Source organism: Carassius gibelio, chromosome B13 (assembly GCF_023724105.1).
Source record: "Carassius gibelio isolate Cgi1373 ecotype wild population from Czech Republic chromosome B13, carGib1.2-hapl.c, whole genome shotgun sequence".
NCBI lineage: Eukaryota > Metazoa > Chordata > Actinopteri > Cypriniformes > Cyprinidae > Carassius > Carassius gibelio.
In genome coordinates, this window is record NC_068408.1 from 22,649,564 (window position 1) to 22,669,856 (window position 20,293).

At 37.1% G+C, this 20,293-nt stretch overlaps 1 protein-coding gene across 6 annotated transcripts in view; it reads right to left on the minus strand.

Annotated features, from left to right (window-relative positions):
* The window catches only part of LOC127969851 (echinoderm microtubule-associated protein-like 4), an 88,130-nt gene that overhangs the window by 10,118 nt on the left and 57,719 nt on the right, over window positions 1-20,293 (minus strand). For 4 of the 6 annotated variants that reach the window (XR_008156377.1, XM_052571973.1, XM_052571971.1 and 1 more), the window contains 17 exons: window positions 19,114-19,139; window positions 18,452-18,484; window positions 16,599-16,722; window positions 16,105-16,254; window positions 15,602-15,671; window positions 15,259-15,369; window positions 14,519-14,614; window positions 14,099-14,233; window positions 13,469-13,604; window positions 10,738-10,889; window positions 9,726-9,851; window positions 7,796-7,927; window positions 4,090-4,157; window positions 3,887-3,975; window positions 3,696-3,793; window positions 524-611; window positions 212-310 (listed from right to left, as the gene is read on the minus strand). Coding sequence is in view for 5 of the 6 variants with exons in the window: in XM_052571973.1 (XP_052427933.1) it covers window positions 212-310; window positions 524-611; window positions 3,696-3,793; window positions 3,887-3,975; window positions 4,090-4,157; window positions 7,796-7,927; window positions 9,726-9,851; window positions 10,738-10,889; window positions 13,469-13,604; window positions 14,099-14,233; window positions 14,519-14,614; window positions 15,259-15,369; window positions 15,602-15,671; window positions 16,105-16,254; window positions 16,599-16,722; window positions 18,452-18,484; window positions 19,114-19,139 (1,733 nt within the window). In the remaining variant the exon portion in view is untranslated. The remainder of the gene's footprint in view (window positions 1-211; window positions 311-523; window positions 612-3,695; window positions 3,794-3,886; window positions 3,976-4,089; window positions 4,158-7,795; window positions 7,928-9,725; window positions 9,852-10,737; window positions 10,890-13,468; window positions 13,605-14,098; window positions 14,234-14,518; window positions 14,615-15,258; window positions 15,370-15,601; window positions 15,672-16,104; window positions 16,255-16,598; window positions 16,723-18,451; window positions 18,485-19,113; window positions 19,140-20,293) is intronic. The other 2 variants (XM_052571974.1, XM_052571972.1) reach the window with 1 other exon arrangement.

The window sequence follows — 20,293 nt, forward strand, 5'->3', positions numbered from 1 at the left end:
ACCAGGTACTGTACCTAGTGGAAATCCCCAAAAAAAGTGAACTCTTCCGAGCCATACCATGCGGCGGAAAAGCGCCAATAGTTAATCAGTGACAGACCCTTAGAAGGTGTTGAGATTTCAGCAGTTTGTACTACAGTATAGTATTTAGTACTGTAGGTATCAAACCCAAACTAGTAATAACACCCACAATGCAGCATCTACAGATACTGACCAAAGACGTGGTATCCTAGCACACAGGTATATGTGGCCCATTCGATATCCTTGCACTCAGAACGGTTAGGAATCAACTTGCAACCGTTTGGAATGTCCCCTGTGGAAGAGGTAAAACAACATGTCAGGGAAATCTGGGATATGGTGCAAAATTTAAGTTCTTTTGAGTGCAAAAGTGCAAACACAAACCACAAGCTGAATCAGTAATGAAGAGTTCTACCAAACCAATGAGACAAAAAACAAATACGATTGGAGACGGAAATGTTTTTCAGAAAAACGCGCCAGAGACGGCTTGTTGCGGTCGTCCACTTACAGTAAAGGATTTCGTAGTCTCCCGAGTTGGACATGATGAACTTGTTGTCGGGGGACCAGTCAAGATGTGTAATGTAGCTGGAATGTCCCTGAGGACAGAGATTTAAAGATTTGACAATGAAAAATGAGAACTAAAACAGTTCTGTCACATTATTTTCAATAACCAGAATTGATTAAGGACAATCACAACTGTTTAGGACAAAACAAGCACTAGAAATGTACATTCAACCTATACAGACACTAGAAGATACACAATGTCTTTGTTCAAAGAAAAGATCAAAATTTGAGATGTCACTAATTAAACATTCAAGCAAACATTTCAATGCCTGCAACTCTTATTTGTTTTGAAAGTGCATTTGTTGTGTACTGCTAATCTTACAAGTATATAAAAACTTTATTTGCAAATAATATATTATTTAATGAAATAAAATGCTGTTTACGTGTACATCTTATACTTAAAATATTAAAGCACATGTAAAATACTTGATTATAACTATTTGATTTCATCATTAACAAATGTATAATTGCAAATATACAGCATTCAAATACAGAAATCACATTAAAGTTTGTTAGGTTACCAAAAATGCATTTGGCAGTACACTTTAACCCTATTTCATTGACAATAAAAGTTATACATATGACATTACAAACAATAATGTACTTAAACTCTATGTACTTAATGTAACTTAATGTACTTAAAGTCCAGCTAACTGCATTCAGTATAAAATATAAGAATAATAACTGAGATTGTCTGAAACATTACATTAACAGTATTCTCTTACAGTATATTTCTGAGAGAAAAAGTACTCTTTTTTTTTTTTAAGCATACTTAGATGCACATTTTTCTTTTTTTTTTTTTCTTTTTTTAACCAAAATAAGAACACATTATGAAGCACCTTGAAAGACTGGAAGCAAGTGCGATTTTAAAATTGTTCCACACCTAAAATAATTTAATAATTCTAAATACTTCAAATGATGTGTGTGTGAGCCATTTTGACTACATTTATTATATTGTTCTGGTTCTCTGTTGTCCTTTTCGGAACCTTAGAGAGTGAATGCTTATTTGTATGGAGAACAGCTGATCAGACGATCTGCGAAATATCAAACTTTGTTTCCCATTAAAGAAAATCTTACAGGTTTGAAACAACATATTAGAAAGAAAATAGCCATTTAAACGTTGAGGTACTCTAGGTACTCTTTAACCTTGAAGCATGAAAGCAACAAAAGTTCAGTTGAAAAATCAATTATTTTACAAAAGCACAAATAAACCTTCTTCAAATGAGACAACGTCAACAAGAGCCTGAACATCTCACTGACACTGACAACTAATCAAATGGATGGAAGAGGCTTTTTCAAAGACTGAACTCAGTGGTCTCAATAAATAATGCAGGAGGGGTCTCCACCCAGAGCAAAGAGAGACACAAAACTAATACCGTCTGAGTTACAGCTCAGGGAGGGAATCTCAGTTTGGCTGACTTGGCTCCGACTTGTCCGCAGGCTTCCCTACCATATGTGCACTAACATTTACATGTGAGTGTGTGCGTGTTTTAAAGAGTTGTGCGTTTGTGAAAGCTTGCTATCTGCACACAGAGGCCCCCCTGTAGATTATACAGATCACCTGGCTCTCCATTTCCAGCTTTTTCATACACATATTGACATGTGCTTTCCGTTTCCACTATCCTAGATCCTGAGCATCCTTTCTATGGCTGTCGAAAGAGGTCAGTAAAAGGCAAACATTCCCACGCTGCACGGTAATGCAAATGGTTTATAGCTCAACGGTGCATTGCTTGGAATTTTTGACCTCAACAGCATTTGGACACTTTTGCACAATTAAGTCACGTGTACAAATTTATGAATCTCTTATGAATCGCATAGATAAACTATTAAACCATGTCATCTGCACTCAAATGCTCTTGGAGCTTTTCTCAGAACTAGCCATTTTTCAGATACTTTTAATAAGCTGATGTTTTAGTGATTTGTAGTCTTTGTGATATTTTCTTGAAAATGTGTTTTTGCGCTTCTTTTCTTTACCATAAATCACTCGGTCTGATATTTTTAAGTTTTGCTTACGTGTCCAAATACGTTTTGGGGCCACTGTAGGTGTTCATCTGCTCTCATCTGTCTGCGAGTAACACGGTTCAGCTACGCTGACAGACACATGAGCGATTCGTCTGCCAAGCATCAATAAAACCACAGACCAGCGTTCCCACAATGTCTGAATTCCCTCTGGAAGCTCAGACGTGTCAGGCAGGCAAGAGTGCTGAAAGACAGGCACGCTTTCATTCTGTCCGCTAAAATCACACTGACATCTTCAGCCAATTCACATCAAGCGTTTCTTCACTCTCTTCATTACTCATCGAAGGACAGACAATCACAAAACTATGTGGAAATCATTTAATTTCATAATTCTATGAAAGGAGAACCATTTGTGTGTCCATTATGTTTAATGAAGAACACTAAACACAGTTTTTTTTTTTTTAAGATAAATTATAAAGGTAGTCTATTACATTAGCCTATATTAGCACATGACAGAACTTTTTTTATTTGTCTAACAGAACGTATAAATCTACACAAATGTACTCTGTAAGTCACCCGTTTCAGAGAACGACTCCATTATTACTGTGATTGAACACAGATGTTAATGACACAAAACTTCTCAACTACTGAAAAACTGCAAAGAAAAAATAAAATCAGAGGAATCAGAAGCACAGTGGTGTGATTCAGAGTGTGTTGATGGAGTACAGCCGAGCGAAACGAGACCCAGGTCAGACATGGGCGAACGGTCACACATGGTAAAGTTTATTCTCCACTCTCCCTGAGCCCTCGGATCCAGCAGAATCGGGAATAGTGAAAATGACAATAATATAGCCATACAACAATTATGTGAATTAGAAGATCAATCAAAAAGCATTACTTATGGATTGATCACAAATTTATTTTAAATCCATGTTTCAAACTCTTTGCATTCTTTTTTTGTTCCTAACAAACTTTGTAAATGTCTTCAAATTTTTGCAGGTACATTTATTATTATTATTTTCTTCTATCCGTAAGTGCCAGGACAAGCACAGTAGTAAAATTTGGCAGTTCAATGCGCCTGAGATCCACTGAGCTGTTTTTTATTTTATGCTAGAACACATTTTGTGCAAACAGCCACATAAACTTCAGATACTTACAGTGCATTTCCCATATCTGCTGTACTTGCGTCCCTTATCCGACACTGTGTAGAGGTAAATGAAGTTATCATGTGATCCCACTGCCAGCAGCGTGCCATCTGAGGAGAGACAGAGAGACGTCTGGCTGTCTGATTTCGATAGAAATGCAAAAAAAAATACAGAGTATGCAAACAAACCACTCTCCTACTCACCGACAGAGTAACGCAACAATGACAGCTGCTCATTGCCGTCTGTGTGAATGGCCACCAGGTCTCGCGTCTCTGCGTCTAGAGCATACCACCTGAGACACATACAAAACAACCTCTGAACTACAGTCATCAAAGCTTTTTTGTGTTAAATCTGGGCAAAGTTATTCATGTAAACTTGATATAGAGATGATATAGTGATCACTTACTTCCCTGAGTGAGTACCAATTGCAACAACCGAACCGCTAGGATGGAAATCTGCGCAGTGCCCGTGCTCCTAAAAACATACAAACACATTAGTACTGTCACACTCAAAGCGCACGGGAATCTATTAAAAAACTGAGGGCTCTGGATCTAATGCAGATGCGCTAATTTCTATATTTCTGCAGAAATGAAAGCTGCTTGTTTTTAAACTTTTACAGACATTAGATGTGACAATGCATTAAAATAAATTATAAAAATTCAAAATTTTAAAGTGTTTTAAGAACTGAATGCATAACAAATTTAAACTCTTGATGACCAATGCATTTGCATGACATTTCCAGTCTTAAAAAAAAAAAAAAAATTATATATATATATATATATATATATATATATATATATATATATATATATATATATATATATATATTTCTATATGATAAACATTTTTGAATTTGAATTACAAAAAAAAAAAAAAAAATCATCACACTTCCCTCACATACAGTGTACAGGTTTTCCAAGACTTTGGAAAGAAGCAAGCATTTTTTTTTTTTTTTTTTATATAATCTTAAACCATTTTATGGCCCACTGGGAAATGTGCTGAGGCCCCTTAGCGGGTCCCGGCCCCCTGTTTGAGAAGCACTGCTCTAAATGCGTGGATTAAGTCAGAAAAACCTTTAAACCTGATATACATACATCAACTAAATACTGTATTACTGCATTAATACAAATGTAAACAGCCTACGGTTAAGATGACAAGGGTATTCAGTGGTTATTCGGTCTATCTTTCAATCTTTCAAGGTCCTACAAACCATAGTCTCAGCTCAGAGACACACTGTCCAAAAACAGTAACCACTGTTACAATAAATGATAGAGTGAAAAAAATCTGTATTTGCCAAACTGCGCAAGCTGACTTTTAACTGATGTCTTAATAAAAAGGTTTTGCAAGAACCACTAATGTCATGGCATGTGTCATAAAGTTTGCCAACAAATACCCCACCATCTGTTTATTCTGCTTTGTCTTCTGAGAAATATTCAGTACGGATTACATCTAGACCAAGAGAGAAGTTTCACAAAATCAACAAACAAGCTGTCTTTGCTATTTCAAAAGAACAAAGCACTGGGCCATAATTAATGCCAGTAACCAGTCTGAAGTATAGAACAGAGAACTGTAGGCCTGGATTGTTTTGATAGTTACAAAAATGAAACATTTAGTGGTTATGACCAGTGTTGTAGTCGAGACCGGCTCATTCGAGTCCGAGTCCAGATCGAGTCCAGAGATGGTCGAGTCCGAGTCAAGACCGAGTCCAGAAAGGGTCGAGTCCGAGTCAAGACCGAGTCCAGAAAGGGTCGAGTCCGAGTCAAGACCGAGTTCAGAAAGGCTCGAGTCCGAGTCAAGACCGAGACCAGAGAGATTGGGTCTGAGACAAGACCTAAAGAAATCTTCAAGAGTATGTCAAATGTATGATGGAAACAATAAAGGGTAAAAGGGCCACATAGTATGTGGTGTAAAGGTAATTTTATTAGAATTATGAATTGTTACTTGTCAATATTAAGTGCTCATTTTCACATAACATCGTTGTACCACTATACACATCCATATAACCTTTCTGGTACACATAAGATTACTGTACGACTCTATATTGTAATTCCACATAACACTTCTAGTACAAGTAACATTACTGTACCACTATACCTGTAAATGTTCAACTGTAACAGCTTTTACATAACTTTTAACCCTGAAGCTTAACTAATGACTGCTAATATCCTTACAATGTCTTGGATTATGTGCACTTTAGATGTTGTGAAGATTAAAGATGGGCATAATTACTTTTCAAAAAAATAAGTGAGGAGACCATCCAGCTACCCAACCAAGCACGATGTGGTCTCATGATCAATCCACCCCGACTAAAAACTCTCTCTATTGGTGCAGAGGAAGCGGGGACTGACAAAAGTTACCATTTCATCACTTTCTGTAACAGCAACGGATAATCTAATGCTAATTTCACTAGATGGTGGGTTTTAATGCAGGGTAAAATACACACTAGTCGAAGTTTTTTTTTAGTTACGGAGGGCATACACACAAGAGCCGACTGACTGTCCAGGAAAATTTCATGCAAAAGTGTGTATGTGCAAGGGGAAGAAAGCTGGTTGAAATGCCATATAAGTTCAATGCCTTCTATCAGACATTTTTTTTGAGGGGGAGATGTTTAGTGTTGAGACAGTCAGTCTGTGTCTGTATTCATTATATAATTTAATTAAACAATATTTGTTTTTTTCTGTGACCATTTTGTCCTACTTTGTAAAAATAACACAGTTGAGAGAAATAATGTAGCAATGTGGCTTTCTGGAAAGCGGGATCACTACAGGCGGATGGCAGGAGGGTAACTTAAGGCCGGTGACACACTGGCTGCGTGGCGTCTCTGCTGCGTGCCAGAAGCGTGGTGGCTGCTTCGCGTTTTCTGTGTCTTTACACACCAGAAGCGTGTCTGACGCAGCGCTAGCGCGCTGCTTCTGCTATAGGTGACATAGAGAGAGGCCGCCGAAAAACCAGGTTCTTGCAAAACAGAGTATGTTTGACAGGTGCAATATTTGAAAATCGATAATTATTTATTTATTTTTTTTAATTACATTTATATCTGAATTTATGCCAACCTATAGACTTTCAAATATCAAAATGTCATGAATTAATATGTATATTTGTGTACATAATGACACAAGTGACATATAAACATATTTTCCTAGTTTATTTTGCCTGGAAACGCTTCCAACACGCGCGTGTTCGCGTGAAAATAGGCGTCGGTTCTATTTCTAGCATGCACGGGTTTTCCGCGCGTCTCACGCAGGCAGTCTGACTCTGCAAGCTCTAACCTGTTAACATGGGAGCCGAATTAAAAACAGCAAACAGACACGCCACGCAGCTGAGACACTTGCGCCATGCATCCAGTGTGTCGCTGGCCTAACGTCTCACGTCACAAGAAAATCACCAGTCATTGGATGTATCAATCATACATCAATTTAATTAAACATTAACATACAGTAATAATCATGAAATATTTTGATTGGGACTCGAGTGGACTCGGGCATAAGTCCGATTCCTAATATGTTCGAGTCCGAGTCAATACCGAGTCAAAATGCACACGAGTCCATGACAAGACCGAGACCATTAAAATACGGTCTCGAGACCGAGTCCGAGACCGAGTCCGAGTCTCGAGTACTCAACACTGGTTATGACCTTTGTCAGGACACTGATAGTCATACAGTGCCGTGAAAAGGTTTCCGCCCCCTTCGTTTTTTGTTTTTTTTTTTACTTTTTTTTTTATGTTTTGCATATTTGCCACACTTAAAAGATTCAGATCAGAAAACACATTTTTTACTATTACACAGAGATAATGCAAGTAAATACAAAATACAGTTTTTAAATTATGATTTCTATTATTAAAGGGGAAAAAGTGGTCCAATCCTACCTGGCCCTACGTGAAAAAGTAATTGCCCCCTACATCTAATAACTGGTTGCGCCACTTTTTGCAGCAACCACTGCAATTTAGCATTTGCGATAATTGGCAATACATTTTTTTTACATTGTTGTGGATGAATTCTGGCCTACTCTTATTTGCAGAATTGTTTTAATTCAGCCACATTGGAGGGCTTGAGCATGAAAGGACGGTTTAAGGTCACTGTGTGTGCGCACATGTGTGTTTGTGGGAGACTTACGTCCAGCAGTCTGGTCCATTCCAGTGTGTGGTCCACTGAGTTCCACAGACACACCTGTCTGTCCTGAGCACAGGTGAGGAACAGGTCCTTGAACGGGTGGGAGGCCAGACCCCACAGCTCATCCGTGTGTCCCTAAAAATAGAGAGTCCTGTGAAATTAACTCTTATAACTGTGACTGCAGGAACAGTGAATGGTCACATCTAAATGTTTTTTTTTTACAGTGTTGTATATGGCTCAGTCAGTTCTCCCACTCCCATATATGAAATACAGGGAATACAATGGAATAGTGGATTGCAATAAGGTTAGTAGTATATAACCCTACCCTAATGGTCAAATAATATTTGTTTTAATCATACCCTTATTGGGGGCTGAGCCCCCCTAAAATGAAAATCCTAGAATCGTCCCTGCTCTGCATATTCTTGACTACCGTGTAACGATAACATCATGCTCACTGTTGAGCCCATAGATATGAATAGGTACAGTAGATTCCCCATTCGACTGCTCCAACAATGCAGACGCGTCTGCCATCTAAATAATAGGGAATCTACCCATACATATTTCTATGGTTCTACCTGCATGAATGGTGATGTGACATGTGTTTTCAGTTGTGTAGTGTGGATAGAGATAGATTGTGAAATGCAGTGAAAACACCAGTGCAGACAAGGATCGTTTTCATTTAAACACTGTATTAAAGGCAGGGTAGGTAAAAAATATATAAAAAACTTTTTTTCCAAATTTGTTTAAACTTTATTTATATATCAATACATAAGTAAAATGTAAGTACTCTGAAAAAGAAAGTATAAAAATCGAGTGTCTGTAGACCTCTCACGACTGTTTTAAAGACAGCTCATTATTTATATTCACTCCACCCCCTCCCTTCTGGGCTCCTTCCAAAGCCACGCTATAGCTATCATCTTGAGCTAGGCCTATAGATTATTTATCGTCTCTACTACGGCTCGCTAAGTAATGTTATGTTAGCTATATTATGCCGCTACGTGTGCTAATGACACATGCTTCATGAAAAAATAAACAAAAAAATATGTATGATCAAAATACAAAAATAAAGATTTACCTGTCCAGCAGAAATAAAGCAATCAAGGAGTCACTTTTCAGCCCCTTGAGTTCCCTCAGTTCTCGCATCGCTGGAAAGCCACGCCGATATTAACTCACGTTTTATTTGCCTTCACTAACTGCATAGGCCGGTACTGTGAATTTTGCTTGCTGTTTCTCTACAATTGTTTTGGTATTCCTAGGATCCGTGCCTCTTGAATTCCTCAAATCAAACGTACGCGCGCAAGTGGGCAGGTCATGTGTGGCAAAAGTGTGGTTGCCATGGTTGCGAGAGAGTGACAGTCACCTAAGCCAATCCTATGTTTCGTCCCGAATGGAAATAATGAGCTGTGTTTAATACAGATTAAACGGTCTAGAGTCACTCGATTTTTATACTCTTTTTATCAGAGTACTTACATTTTAATTATGCATTGATATATATAGAAAGTTTAAACGAATTTGGAAGAAAGTTGTTTATAAATTTTTTACCTACCCTGCCTTTAAAACCAAAACACACTACACTCTTACGAATAAATTCAGTCATAGGTTCTTTAAAGAACCATCTCTTTCTTTTTCTTATTTATAATTAAGAACCTTCTTTCGCCACAAAGAACCTTTTGTGAAACAGAAAGGTTCTTCAGATGTTAAAGGTTCTTTATGGAACAATTTAGACAAAAAGGTTCTTCTATGGCATTGTGAAGCACCTTTCATTTTAAGAGTGTAGTGTAAACAGGGCCTAAGGTTCTTTTAAGAATTGTTAATTAAAAGCTTCTTTGGGGAACCAGAAATGGTTCTCCCATGGCATCACTGCAAAACCCCCTTTTGAAACCTTTATTTTTAGGAGTATAAGGCTGCACATGAGATAAAAGATCTGCTGTACCTGCACTTCCACCTGGAATCCGTCGTTAAAGGTGCCTCTCAGAATGAAGTTGCGTGAAGTGCCCACCAGAAACTGCTCGCCCTTGCCCTCAGCTACTGCACGGATAGTGCCATACTGATCTGGGACCTGAAGAAAAGCAATCACACATGATAGAAATGTTATTTTCTCTAAGAGCTTGTGATGTTTCTTATCTTGTATGCTATGATTTCTGGTGACACTTTATGTTATTAGGGTGACATAGTTACACGTTACATAATTTACATAGTAAATTATGCATAATTACAAGTAACCAACCCTAGCAAACCGTAAAGACAGTATATGTATAGTAGTTTTTTGACATTAAGCAAATTTTTTAATGCCATCTAATGATTATTTTTTCTAAATATGACTGACAAGATTTTTTGGTACAGTATATGAACAATTGTTAATAAAAATGAAGGGCCCTATCATACACCCGGCTCAATGCGACACAATTTAGATCGTTAAAATAGGGCCCTAAATAGGACACATGTTAATAATGTATAGAAAATCAAAGAAAAACTTAAAGCTGTATTAAACTTTTATTGCTTTGATGCATGAAAACTTTGGTAACACTTTACTTAAAACCTTTATGTATAATGCATTATAAAGAGTTATTAAAGGGTATAATGCACAATGATTATTCAAAATGTAATGCATTACATCTTGTCATAAATAATTATAACCAAATTTAAAATGCATAGCGTAACAATGAATTAAGTGTTACAGTGTACTAACTGTGGATATGATTATTCATGAGTTTGTACAATGCAGTATAAGGTGCATTACAAGGCATAATTAATGCATTAAAACTACTTTAGGAAATGCATTTATACAAGTTTTATAAATAAAGTAACGTTTTAAGTAAAGTGTTTAAGAAAAGCAACATTAAAATAATATAATTAGCCTATTTCACACTTTTACTTTTGTATACCAGATCCGGGTCTCTTTAAAACATGCATGTGTGAGTGTGACGCTCAGCTTCGTCTCTCACCTCGATGTCTCTCTCTGGATTCAGGTCGTGGTCCCACAGAATGATCTTGTGGTCTTTGCCGCCCCCTGTGAGCAGAGTGCCGTTCCTCATCTGACACAGAGTGAAGACGCTGCCGTCGTGAGCCTTGATCTGACGCAAGATCTGAAACGCTCCTGCGGGGACGGGACAGGTTAGTAAGACAGCCTTAGACCCGCTTGCACACAATTTCTGGGAACAGAACACCACAAATATCTCTCCTGGCTAGTGCAGTTTAAGTGCCAGACTGTTTTGCCATCGGGGATGTGATAGGGCTCTTAGAAAAGCCAGTGAAAGAGAAGCTCATAGATATGCTTGCCAGTGAGGCCCGGGGTGCGTGTGTGTGTGTGTGATGATGATGCATTCTGGGAATTCCAGTAGATTATCACTTCTCCCTGCAATAATACTGATGGCTCGGCTGTCTGCGCAAAGAGCCAAACCAAGAGAAATATAGACCCCTGGAGTGCCTAACCAGCCCTGTCAATACACACACACACACACACACACATACACACACATATCTGAAACCGAATGCGTTTCTGACACACTGTAACCCACCTGCACTACCGCACTTCTACAGTTACATGGTATCTGCATGAGTACAGACGCAGAGACAGGAAATCAGCTAGACGAGGCCAGTTCAGGACATGACATATGCCAAATGACTTAAGATGGAAAGAAGAAATGAAGCAGCAGCCGGCGAAGCACATGTGAGGCTTCATTACAGGAGGATGTTGCGCAGCTCAAGCAGGAATTCATTTTCACTGTTGTTTTTGCGCAATGTCTCTAATTTTCAACTCATTTAACAAAATAGTAATCCACAAAACATACAAGAACAGACGTGTCTAGCTATGCAAGTTCGATTTTAAATACCATTGCTATCTAGAAATATTCGGAGTCTCTTATGCTCTTTTATCAACATCTTTAATCAAAAACACAGTTAAGGTGTAAAATATTATTACAATAAATAAAAAAAAGCATTATTACTCCAGTCTTCAGTGTCACATGATCCTTCACAAATCATTTTGATATGCCAATTTGTTTCTCAAGGCATATTTCTGATTATCATCTGTGTTAAAACGGTTTTCTCTTTTCTTTTTTTGTGGAAACTGTGATACTTTCAGGATTTTTTGATGAATAGGGAGTTTAATTGAAATAGAAATCTTTTGTAACATCGATTTAATGCATCCTTGCAGAATAAAATGTAAGTGTAAATTTAATTTAATATAAAAAAATCTTACTGACCGTAAACTTTTGAATGGTAGTGCAATAACACTGCGCCAAGCTTCTGATCAGGTGGCACTGATATGTAAATACAGCCGTGCTTATGTTTTAACTTGTTTATGTAGAAGTTCGAGATCAGCTACAGGCAGCAGCTATTTCCATTAATGCACTTCTTTGGACTCAGGAAAGAGTTTGAGTTTTGAAAGTTACAGATTCTATAGACTAATGAAGATTTTCAGTTCAAAGTATCAAGTAAAACTACTACAAATGCTGGACTGGGCTCTGTGACTGGGAGTAGTAGTAGTAGTTTCTGTCCTTTAGGGGGCGCTGTGTCACAGGACTGCACTGTGACACAGATTGAGGGGGTGATGAAGAGCATGCCAGTGAAAACCATTACAACTCCAGGATCAACACAGAGAAAAGAATCTGTCAACTTGTGCACACAGACTCTAGCATGCGTGCACGCAAACAGTTTTCAGTCACATATCACGAGATGTGCACTTCCATTGAAAGTCTTCTTGAAAGCTACTCTCTACAACAGGTTTCTAGAAGTTTCTGTTTCCGTCACTGTTTGGCTGAAATGAATGCTGGCCTCATTAACATTATACATTACCGACGACACAAAATGTTAATAAGGTACCTCAAAGTGCCATGATACTTTTCAACACTTATAATATTAAGAAATGTTTCTAGAGCAGCAAATCAGCATATTATGATAATTTCTGAAAGATCATGTGACACTAAGACTGGAGTAATGATGCGGAAAAGTCAGTTTTGCATCATATGGAATAAATTACATTCTAAAATGTATTCAAACACAACGGTTAACTGTAATACTATTTCACAACAATACTGTTTTTACTGTATTTCTGATCAAATAAATGTAGCCTTACTGAACAAAAGAGACTTGTTGCACAGAAATGATTATTTTACATAAACTTGAGCACATGTGGGCTGTAGTAGGTCAAATGTAAGGGTCAGTGAGGTTTTAGTTGCTGCATTTAACATAATGTAACAAATTCCTCTTTTACCAAAAATCATAAACTGAGCTTCTCATGTAATTTTCACAGTCTTGACATGAGAAATAAACAAAGATTTCCTCTAGCAGTGTGTTGTCAAGAGTTGTAAAACCTACAGCCTTTCGTGACCTGTGCAGTAACTTGTCTGCTACTCTTAATATGACGTGTTTTTTGGTAGAACATAATGTGGTTATGAATTGACCCTACATGCATCTGGCCTCATTCTACTTCCTTTATTTTCTTTTATGGTGAGCGGGAACTTCTCTAGTCTCTGGTTTCAGAGCGTGCAGCAGAGCAGAGGATCAGACTGCATTTGGAGGAGGATACCATAACTTGCCACCAAAGTACTTTTGTGAGGAAATGCAGGTGATGATAGAAAAATTAGGAGAATTTTAATGTGAAGTATGTGTTTTAGTATGCTGGCAGTGTCAATAAAGTCTGTGCCTGTGTGTGTGTGTGAGACGAGCGTCTACCTTTCGGCCCTTTCCCTGGTGCTGGTTCAGCGGTGCTGCGAGTCCATATCAGCATGATTCCTCCCGAGTCTCCGGTCAGGATGTCTCCGTTATTGAGAAAAGCCAAACACTGCACAAATTTGGGCTTCTCATATTTCTGTCAAAGACACACAAACAAAGTATTAAATGTGAAGTCAGGTTTTATAAACTCCATGTACTATGTACTAGTCTGGGCTTTGTACATCAAGCCGACTGCAGCATTAGTCTAGACATGTTTCTTGGGCTGTGAAATGTTGCTCAAATTAAATTAATCTTGATATTTTTTGACCTTTTGCCTATTTCATACACGACTCAATATTACTGTATTTTCTCTGAAATGGTCTGACACAGCGACCCCCCCCAATCAGTACTAAAAAAATAACATTTACCTACAGTACATACATTTTAACAAAAATATTTTTAAAAAGAATAAAAATTGCAATATGGAGTCTTCCATATCCGTAATTATGCTAAATAATCACTGAATCAGAGTTGTGAATCAGTTTGTTTATGGCCTGAGGGGAAATTTTCAGCAAATGTTTATTTTTGGGTCAACTATTTTTATTTTTTATTTTATTCCCAGATGAGAAATATAAGCATGGGTGTCCTTACGCCAAAGATGCCTTGTTTGCGGGCGAGTGAGGAACCGCTCCAGGTCCAGAAGAAGATATGGGATTTCCCACACGTGACAATGGTGTTAGCGTCAGTCGGGTGAAACTCCACTGCTAAGACCACTTCATTGGTTGTCTGATAAAACAGTATATTGGCAAAATCATTACATGAAGAACAAAAAGATAAGAAGCAAAAGAGGAATGTGCAGGGAAACAGGGAAAAGGGTACAAATGGAATAGACATGGCAAAACATAAAAGGCCGAGAAGGAAGCCATCTGAAACGAGATGAAAAAGGCTGAGAAGAAAGGAGAAGGAGGAAACAAGATAAGAGCTAAGAAAACTAAAAGAAAGGAACAAAGGAAGGGGAGTTGTGATATGTGAGAAAAAAGAACCAAATGAATCAAAGAAGTGTCCACGTACCTTAATCTCAGCGATTTTTGATTTCTTCTGCCAGTCCCACACAGTGAGCATGTGCTCATTAGAGTCATCAATCACACTGAGATGAACGCCTGAGTCCTACACACACACACACACACACACACACACACACACACACACACACACACACACACACACACACACACAGTATGAGCATTACAAATCCATACTCTAACATTTTAGATTGGATGACTGTTTACAAACAAACACTAAATCACAACACTTTGGGTTTCTTCAGTCTCCCCATAAGAGCTGTTCATATATCTGCACTTCATTCAAATAGAGTCACTGAAAATGCCCAAAGAGTACAGTGTTTGATGTTGAAACAACCAGGTTCATAGATTTTCCAGCATTTGTAAAGAAGTTTTGGTTTGTCCATTAGTCACCAGAAAAACAGTCACAAAGGCAACTAAATTCCTAGCTTCCTCGGAGCCAAATTAAAATGATTACTCGACTCTCAGTCGATTTTCACAGATACGGTATTATTTTGATTATTATGGTTTACCCTGATTTCAAGGTTATTACAGTTTGAAAACACATGCAAATATGACCCAGATCCAGGAAGAGCGCAGTGCAAGACTGTGAAAAATATTAGAATAATTAACAAAAAAATAAACAAACAAACAAACCAGCATGCCTATCAATTATCTAAATAGATTTTAGGCAGTGCTAACTAAGCATAATGAAATCAACTCAAATTAGATAGCTGATGCTAGACTCACGGCTTTAGAGAAAGCGAGGGATCCGACTCCTCTCTCAAAGGTGCCGAGGCCGATGATCTGCAGCGTGGACAGACTGACCGAGTCCCAAACTCTGACGTGAGGCTGAAGCGGCTGCACGATTCACAATACACACAGTAAATATCCCAAAAGAGCTTACATTGATAAACAAGCAACATTGGCGGGAAAAGAAGAAATTAGTAACACAAGTAATACAGGGTCAGTAAACTGTTTTTACATTGTTACAGTATTAATTTCAATCAAAATATTTGATCTCATACTTTTGATACATTAAAGCGAACACAGGTTTGTGCTTTATCACAGTAGCTGCGCTGATAAATCTCACCCTGCCATTCTTATCCACGCCTGCTATCTGTCCTGTGGCGATACGGATCTTATCCGGGTGAACAGCAAGACTAGAAGAGAAACAGACATTCAGAGAGAGCAGAACATTCCCTGATCCACACTGGCTTTGTTTGTGATCATTAATATGTCATCTGCCAAATAAGCAACAGATAAGGATTTCCACTGGCCTGTCCATATACTGATATCTACAGACCAGTATGAATTCCATTATATACATATCTTAGACAGTATTTGGTAACACTTTAGATTAAGAAACAGTATTCACTATTAACTAGTTGCTTATTAGCATACATATTCCTAGCATATTTGCGGTTTATTAGTACTTAAAAAGTACATATTAATGCCTTATTCATAACTATAAAAATGAAATTTTCAGTGAGAGTTGGTTATTTAATCATCGTCAGTGACGTCCCATATGACGAATGATAAGACCAACAGATACCTGCATGGCCCAAATAACACAAAATATGTTTTCAGTCTCACCATTTGACACAGTCAGTGTGTCCTAAATAGTGCCGCTGTGTTCTCTCCTCGTAGTTGAAGAGCACAACCACCGAGGCGATGAAATATACGATCTCTCCGGTAGGTAGCAAGTACACGTTTGCACGGCATTCACGTCCCCTGTAGCCATATCTGCCCGTCTGAGTCAAGGAGGATACAGAGAATACAACAATAATCCAACCAAAAATGTGTGTTATAACTGTCCATCACAGTAGTTTAATGTCTGTGAAATTAATTCACAGAATGGTGTACTTTCTCAGCAATTACTGGTTTAAAAAATTTAATTAAATTAAATTAAATTTTCTAGCCATAGAAGTTCTAATCCATTTTAAAAATACAAATTTCCCATAATTTTTTAATGCATTTTTATGTTATGTCAAGCTATGATTTGACTTATGTCTTGACTTTGCCTAGGTAAAGCATTTTAAATCTCCATTGTAAAATACAATAAGTTCAAAGCCTGCTAGAAAGGATACACCCACTCCAGTTTGAGTCTCTCTGGGGGAAGTTCGGTTCGGACATCGTCGTAATTCTCCACGTCCGATGGGATGAACATCGTGATGGGTCGTCCTCGCATGAACATTTTTATATATTCTCCCTCTGTGGAGAAATTTGACGAAAGAAATAAATTCTAAGAAAATACTAGAAATAATAACTAATTATTAAGAATCAATAATTATAAGCAATTACTAACAACTGTGAATGAGACCTATATCTCAAACAAAACCATGTTTGTTTGTGTGAAGTGTATCTTGAATTTAAGCAGCAAGTTATCAGAAATTTAGAAGTGAACATGGTCTTTCAGAAAAGACTGCGATAGTTTGTTTTAGCAACATTTAACATACACATAGCATATATTTAGTTTCTAGCATTGCTCCTTCTTACATTTCTAAAACATTTCTAAATGAAGCTCTTCGATGGAGTTAGTGAGGCTCATGCTAAGAACTCCTTCATAAACCCAAGCAAAACAAAAGTGAAGCTTTGAGCGACGTGCAGAAGGACCAGAGCAATGACAATGCCCACATTTAACTGTGATTTAATAAAAAAGAAAGGTATAGAGCAGAAACATCAAGTTGATGAAACAAATGGACAGTGAGGCAGAAAAAAAGAAATCTTTTTTATGTGGTCTCTTTGCACAGTAGCAGATCTTATTATAGCATTGCATAATTCGATAAAGTATTTAACACTGAACAAGACATCTGACCACAGATAACCTTTAAAAACAGCTAAGTTGGCCGAGGATATCTAGAACATTCCTCACTGACACTGATATCCTTAAAGGGATAGTTCAGCCAAAAATTAATATTCTATCATCATTTACTCCTGCTCATGTTGTTACAAACCTCAAAGAATTTTAGAAATGTCTGTGTGCATGTTTCTTTTCTTTTTTTTTTTATAATCATAATACATGTATCTATGTTTAGGGCCTTCAGGTTTGGGATGAAATGAGAGTAAATGATGACTGAATTTTCATTTTTGGGTGAACTATCACAGTGCATGCTTACTGAATTAATCTATACTGTATGCAGGGGAATCTTACAAAAACATGTCTAGGACTCATTTCATCCCAAAATCAAAAAGTACAAAAATAATAAATATTTTATTTTTAGATTATAAATGATACATTTAACAAAACAATTTATCTAATGTATATTTTATATCATAAAATAATTAATAAAATAAAATAAAATATTTTGGATTTGGTCTATTTAAATGGATTTTAAGTACTAAATATTCTTCCCCACATATTCTACAGTCATGAGAATGAGACAATTTAGCATCAAGATAAAATAGCTTAGCTATCATAAAAAAAATGCAATAAGGTATAGTTAAAATAAATGTTAATTTCTTTTTACAAAATGCACTTTCTTGTTTCTTTCTCTCTCTCTCTTTTTTTTTTTTTGGATTTTGCAGCAAAATACGATTTGTTCTTAAAAGCTTTAGTGAGATTCAGCCGTAAAGCTGTTCTGCTATCTTTATTTTAGGACAAACACATTCCTCTGCTAATAAGTAACTGGTGGTGAATCTACAGTAATTCATCTATTCAGAACGGTGAGAAGAAAAGAAGAAGCGAGATGCGTGTTTATCATCTAGCCTGTAAGCTGGGATGAAATCCACTTACTATTGATTCCTCCAGAAATGTTATTTAAGATTTTGAGGAACAAGAGCGACAGAGAGACAGAAGAAGAAGTGACTGACCATTGATCTTTCAGATCGATCAACAAGTTAAGAGAATTAAAGCGGGATTAGTGCCTGAAGGGTAAGGGAGGGGTAAAAAAAATAAAAATTCCGGCGGTTATTGGGCCCCGAAGAGAAAAAAAAACCTTACCTTGACTGTTTTTTTCACGGGTTGACATTTTAGCTGGGTATGGGACAGAAATAATAATCTCTCAAAAACAAACACAGAATGGCAGACAAGGAACAGTTTTATTGATGCGCTGTAAGAGAGGCCTGTCAACAGTTTTTAAGATGGGCGTGATCATTAGAAACGTCTGGAAGAACAAACGAGGAACCGCAAGACACAGGAATGCAGTTTGTGTGCGCCTTTGCCAAGATTAAAATGACTCGAGAGATGCTCACACCTGTACTTTTCTCGGCCCAGGGGTAAATCCAGATTCGGGATAAGGTGGTTCCAGGGCACACTTGGCCTGTGACCACTGTCATGAACCCCGTGTTAACAGTATTTTTTTGTGCCAACGTTAATCTTGTCCTGGGATAAAGCCAAGTACTGAGAGGTGGCATCATGCTACTGTAGCTTACGTTTACACTTATCAAATGCAAGTTGGCTAAAGGGCACAGCTTTAATGTTTTTACAGATGTTACTGTGCAAATGACATGTAAATGAAAATGTGTAACCATCTTAAGTGCACAAGTTCTGCACGAGGCAGCAGTTTCACTTGAACCACTGTGATGCAGGAAATGAGAGGAACACATGAGGAAAAAATGAAGGTGAAACATAATAGATCACGTAAAGGCAAAATGAGACTTTACCTTGGCTGATGACTGGATCTCTGTGTCTAAAGAGGAAATGGGAAGAAAACCAAAATATTGTTAACACGAGACAAATAAGTGAGTTCCAAAAATGGCATGTTTGTTCAGCTACAGGAATGTCTCAAAGGAACAGTTCCAAGATGAAAATTCATTTTATTGTCATCATTTGCTCACCCTCATGATGTTTCCCAATCATATGGCTTTCTTTTTTTCCACACAATACCAAAAGAGAATCTCTGACATGCTTTTTCCCACACAATGACAGTGAGCGGGAATTCAACAAATAAGGACCCTAATATTAAACAATAATAATATTAATAAAATGCCTTTGTTGCTGTATTTATTAAGCTTTGTTAATGCTAGTTAAGTCCAAATTCTTTTTTTTATCATTCATTTATTCATAAATCACTGTTAGTTCATGTTAGTCCCAAAAAAATTGTAGAACTTTTAATAATTTATTAGTAAATGCTGCAATTAACATTACCTAAGTTTAACAAATGATTTAGAAGTATACTGCATTGTTAGTTTATGTAAACTAATGCAGTTAACTAATATTTACAATTGGAACTATTGTAAAGTGTTACCCAAAATCATATAAAAGCAACACCGATGCACCAAGTTTTATGTTATGGCGAAGGGAATATTACAAGTTAATGACCACAAAAATTTCTGACATTATTGTTGGAAGACTTGGAATATAGCACGCAAGTGGTATAGCGCATGTTTATGATACTTTTATGTTATTTTCTTAATTATCAGTAACTTCTCATTTTGTGTTTTCATGAATAAAAAGAACAAAAAAGAAAGTCATAAATGTTTACTACATTAGGGTACATGAAGCCTTTCTTCAGCATTTTTAAGCAAGAGGCAAGGGTTATAAACAACTTCGATTGTTTGCAGTTAAACATGGATCTGGACTTTTGTGCATATTATGTGCTGAATTTTATGGAATTAATTCAAATTAAGATCAAATGTGCTGAACAGCAAGTATTACACTAAATATTGGTAGCTAAAAGCAAAATCATATTACAAAAAATAAATGAAACATGGAATGTATCAAATATTGGTGTAACTTCATAAATCATGTGAACTTCTCAGAATTTTCTTTGAAATTTGAGAAAAGTGTACACTGCAGTGTAGTTGGATGACTTGTATGAGGACTCGAGTCTACAGCACGAGT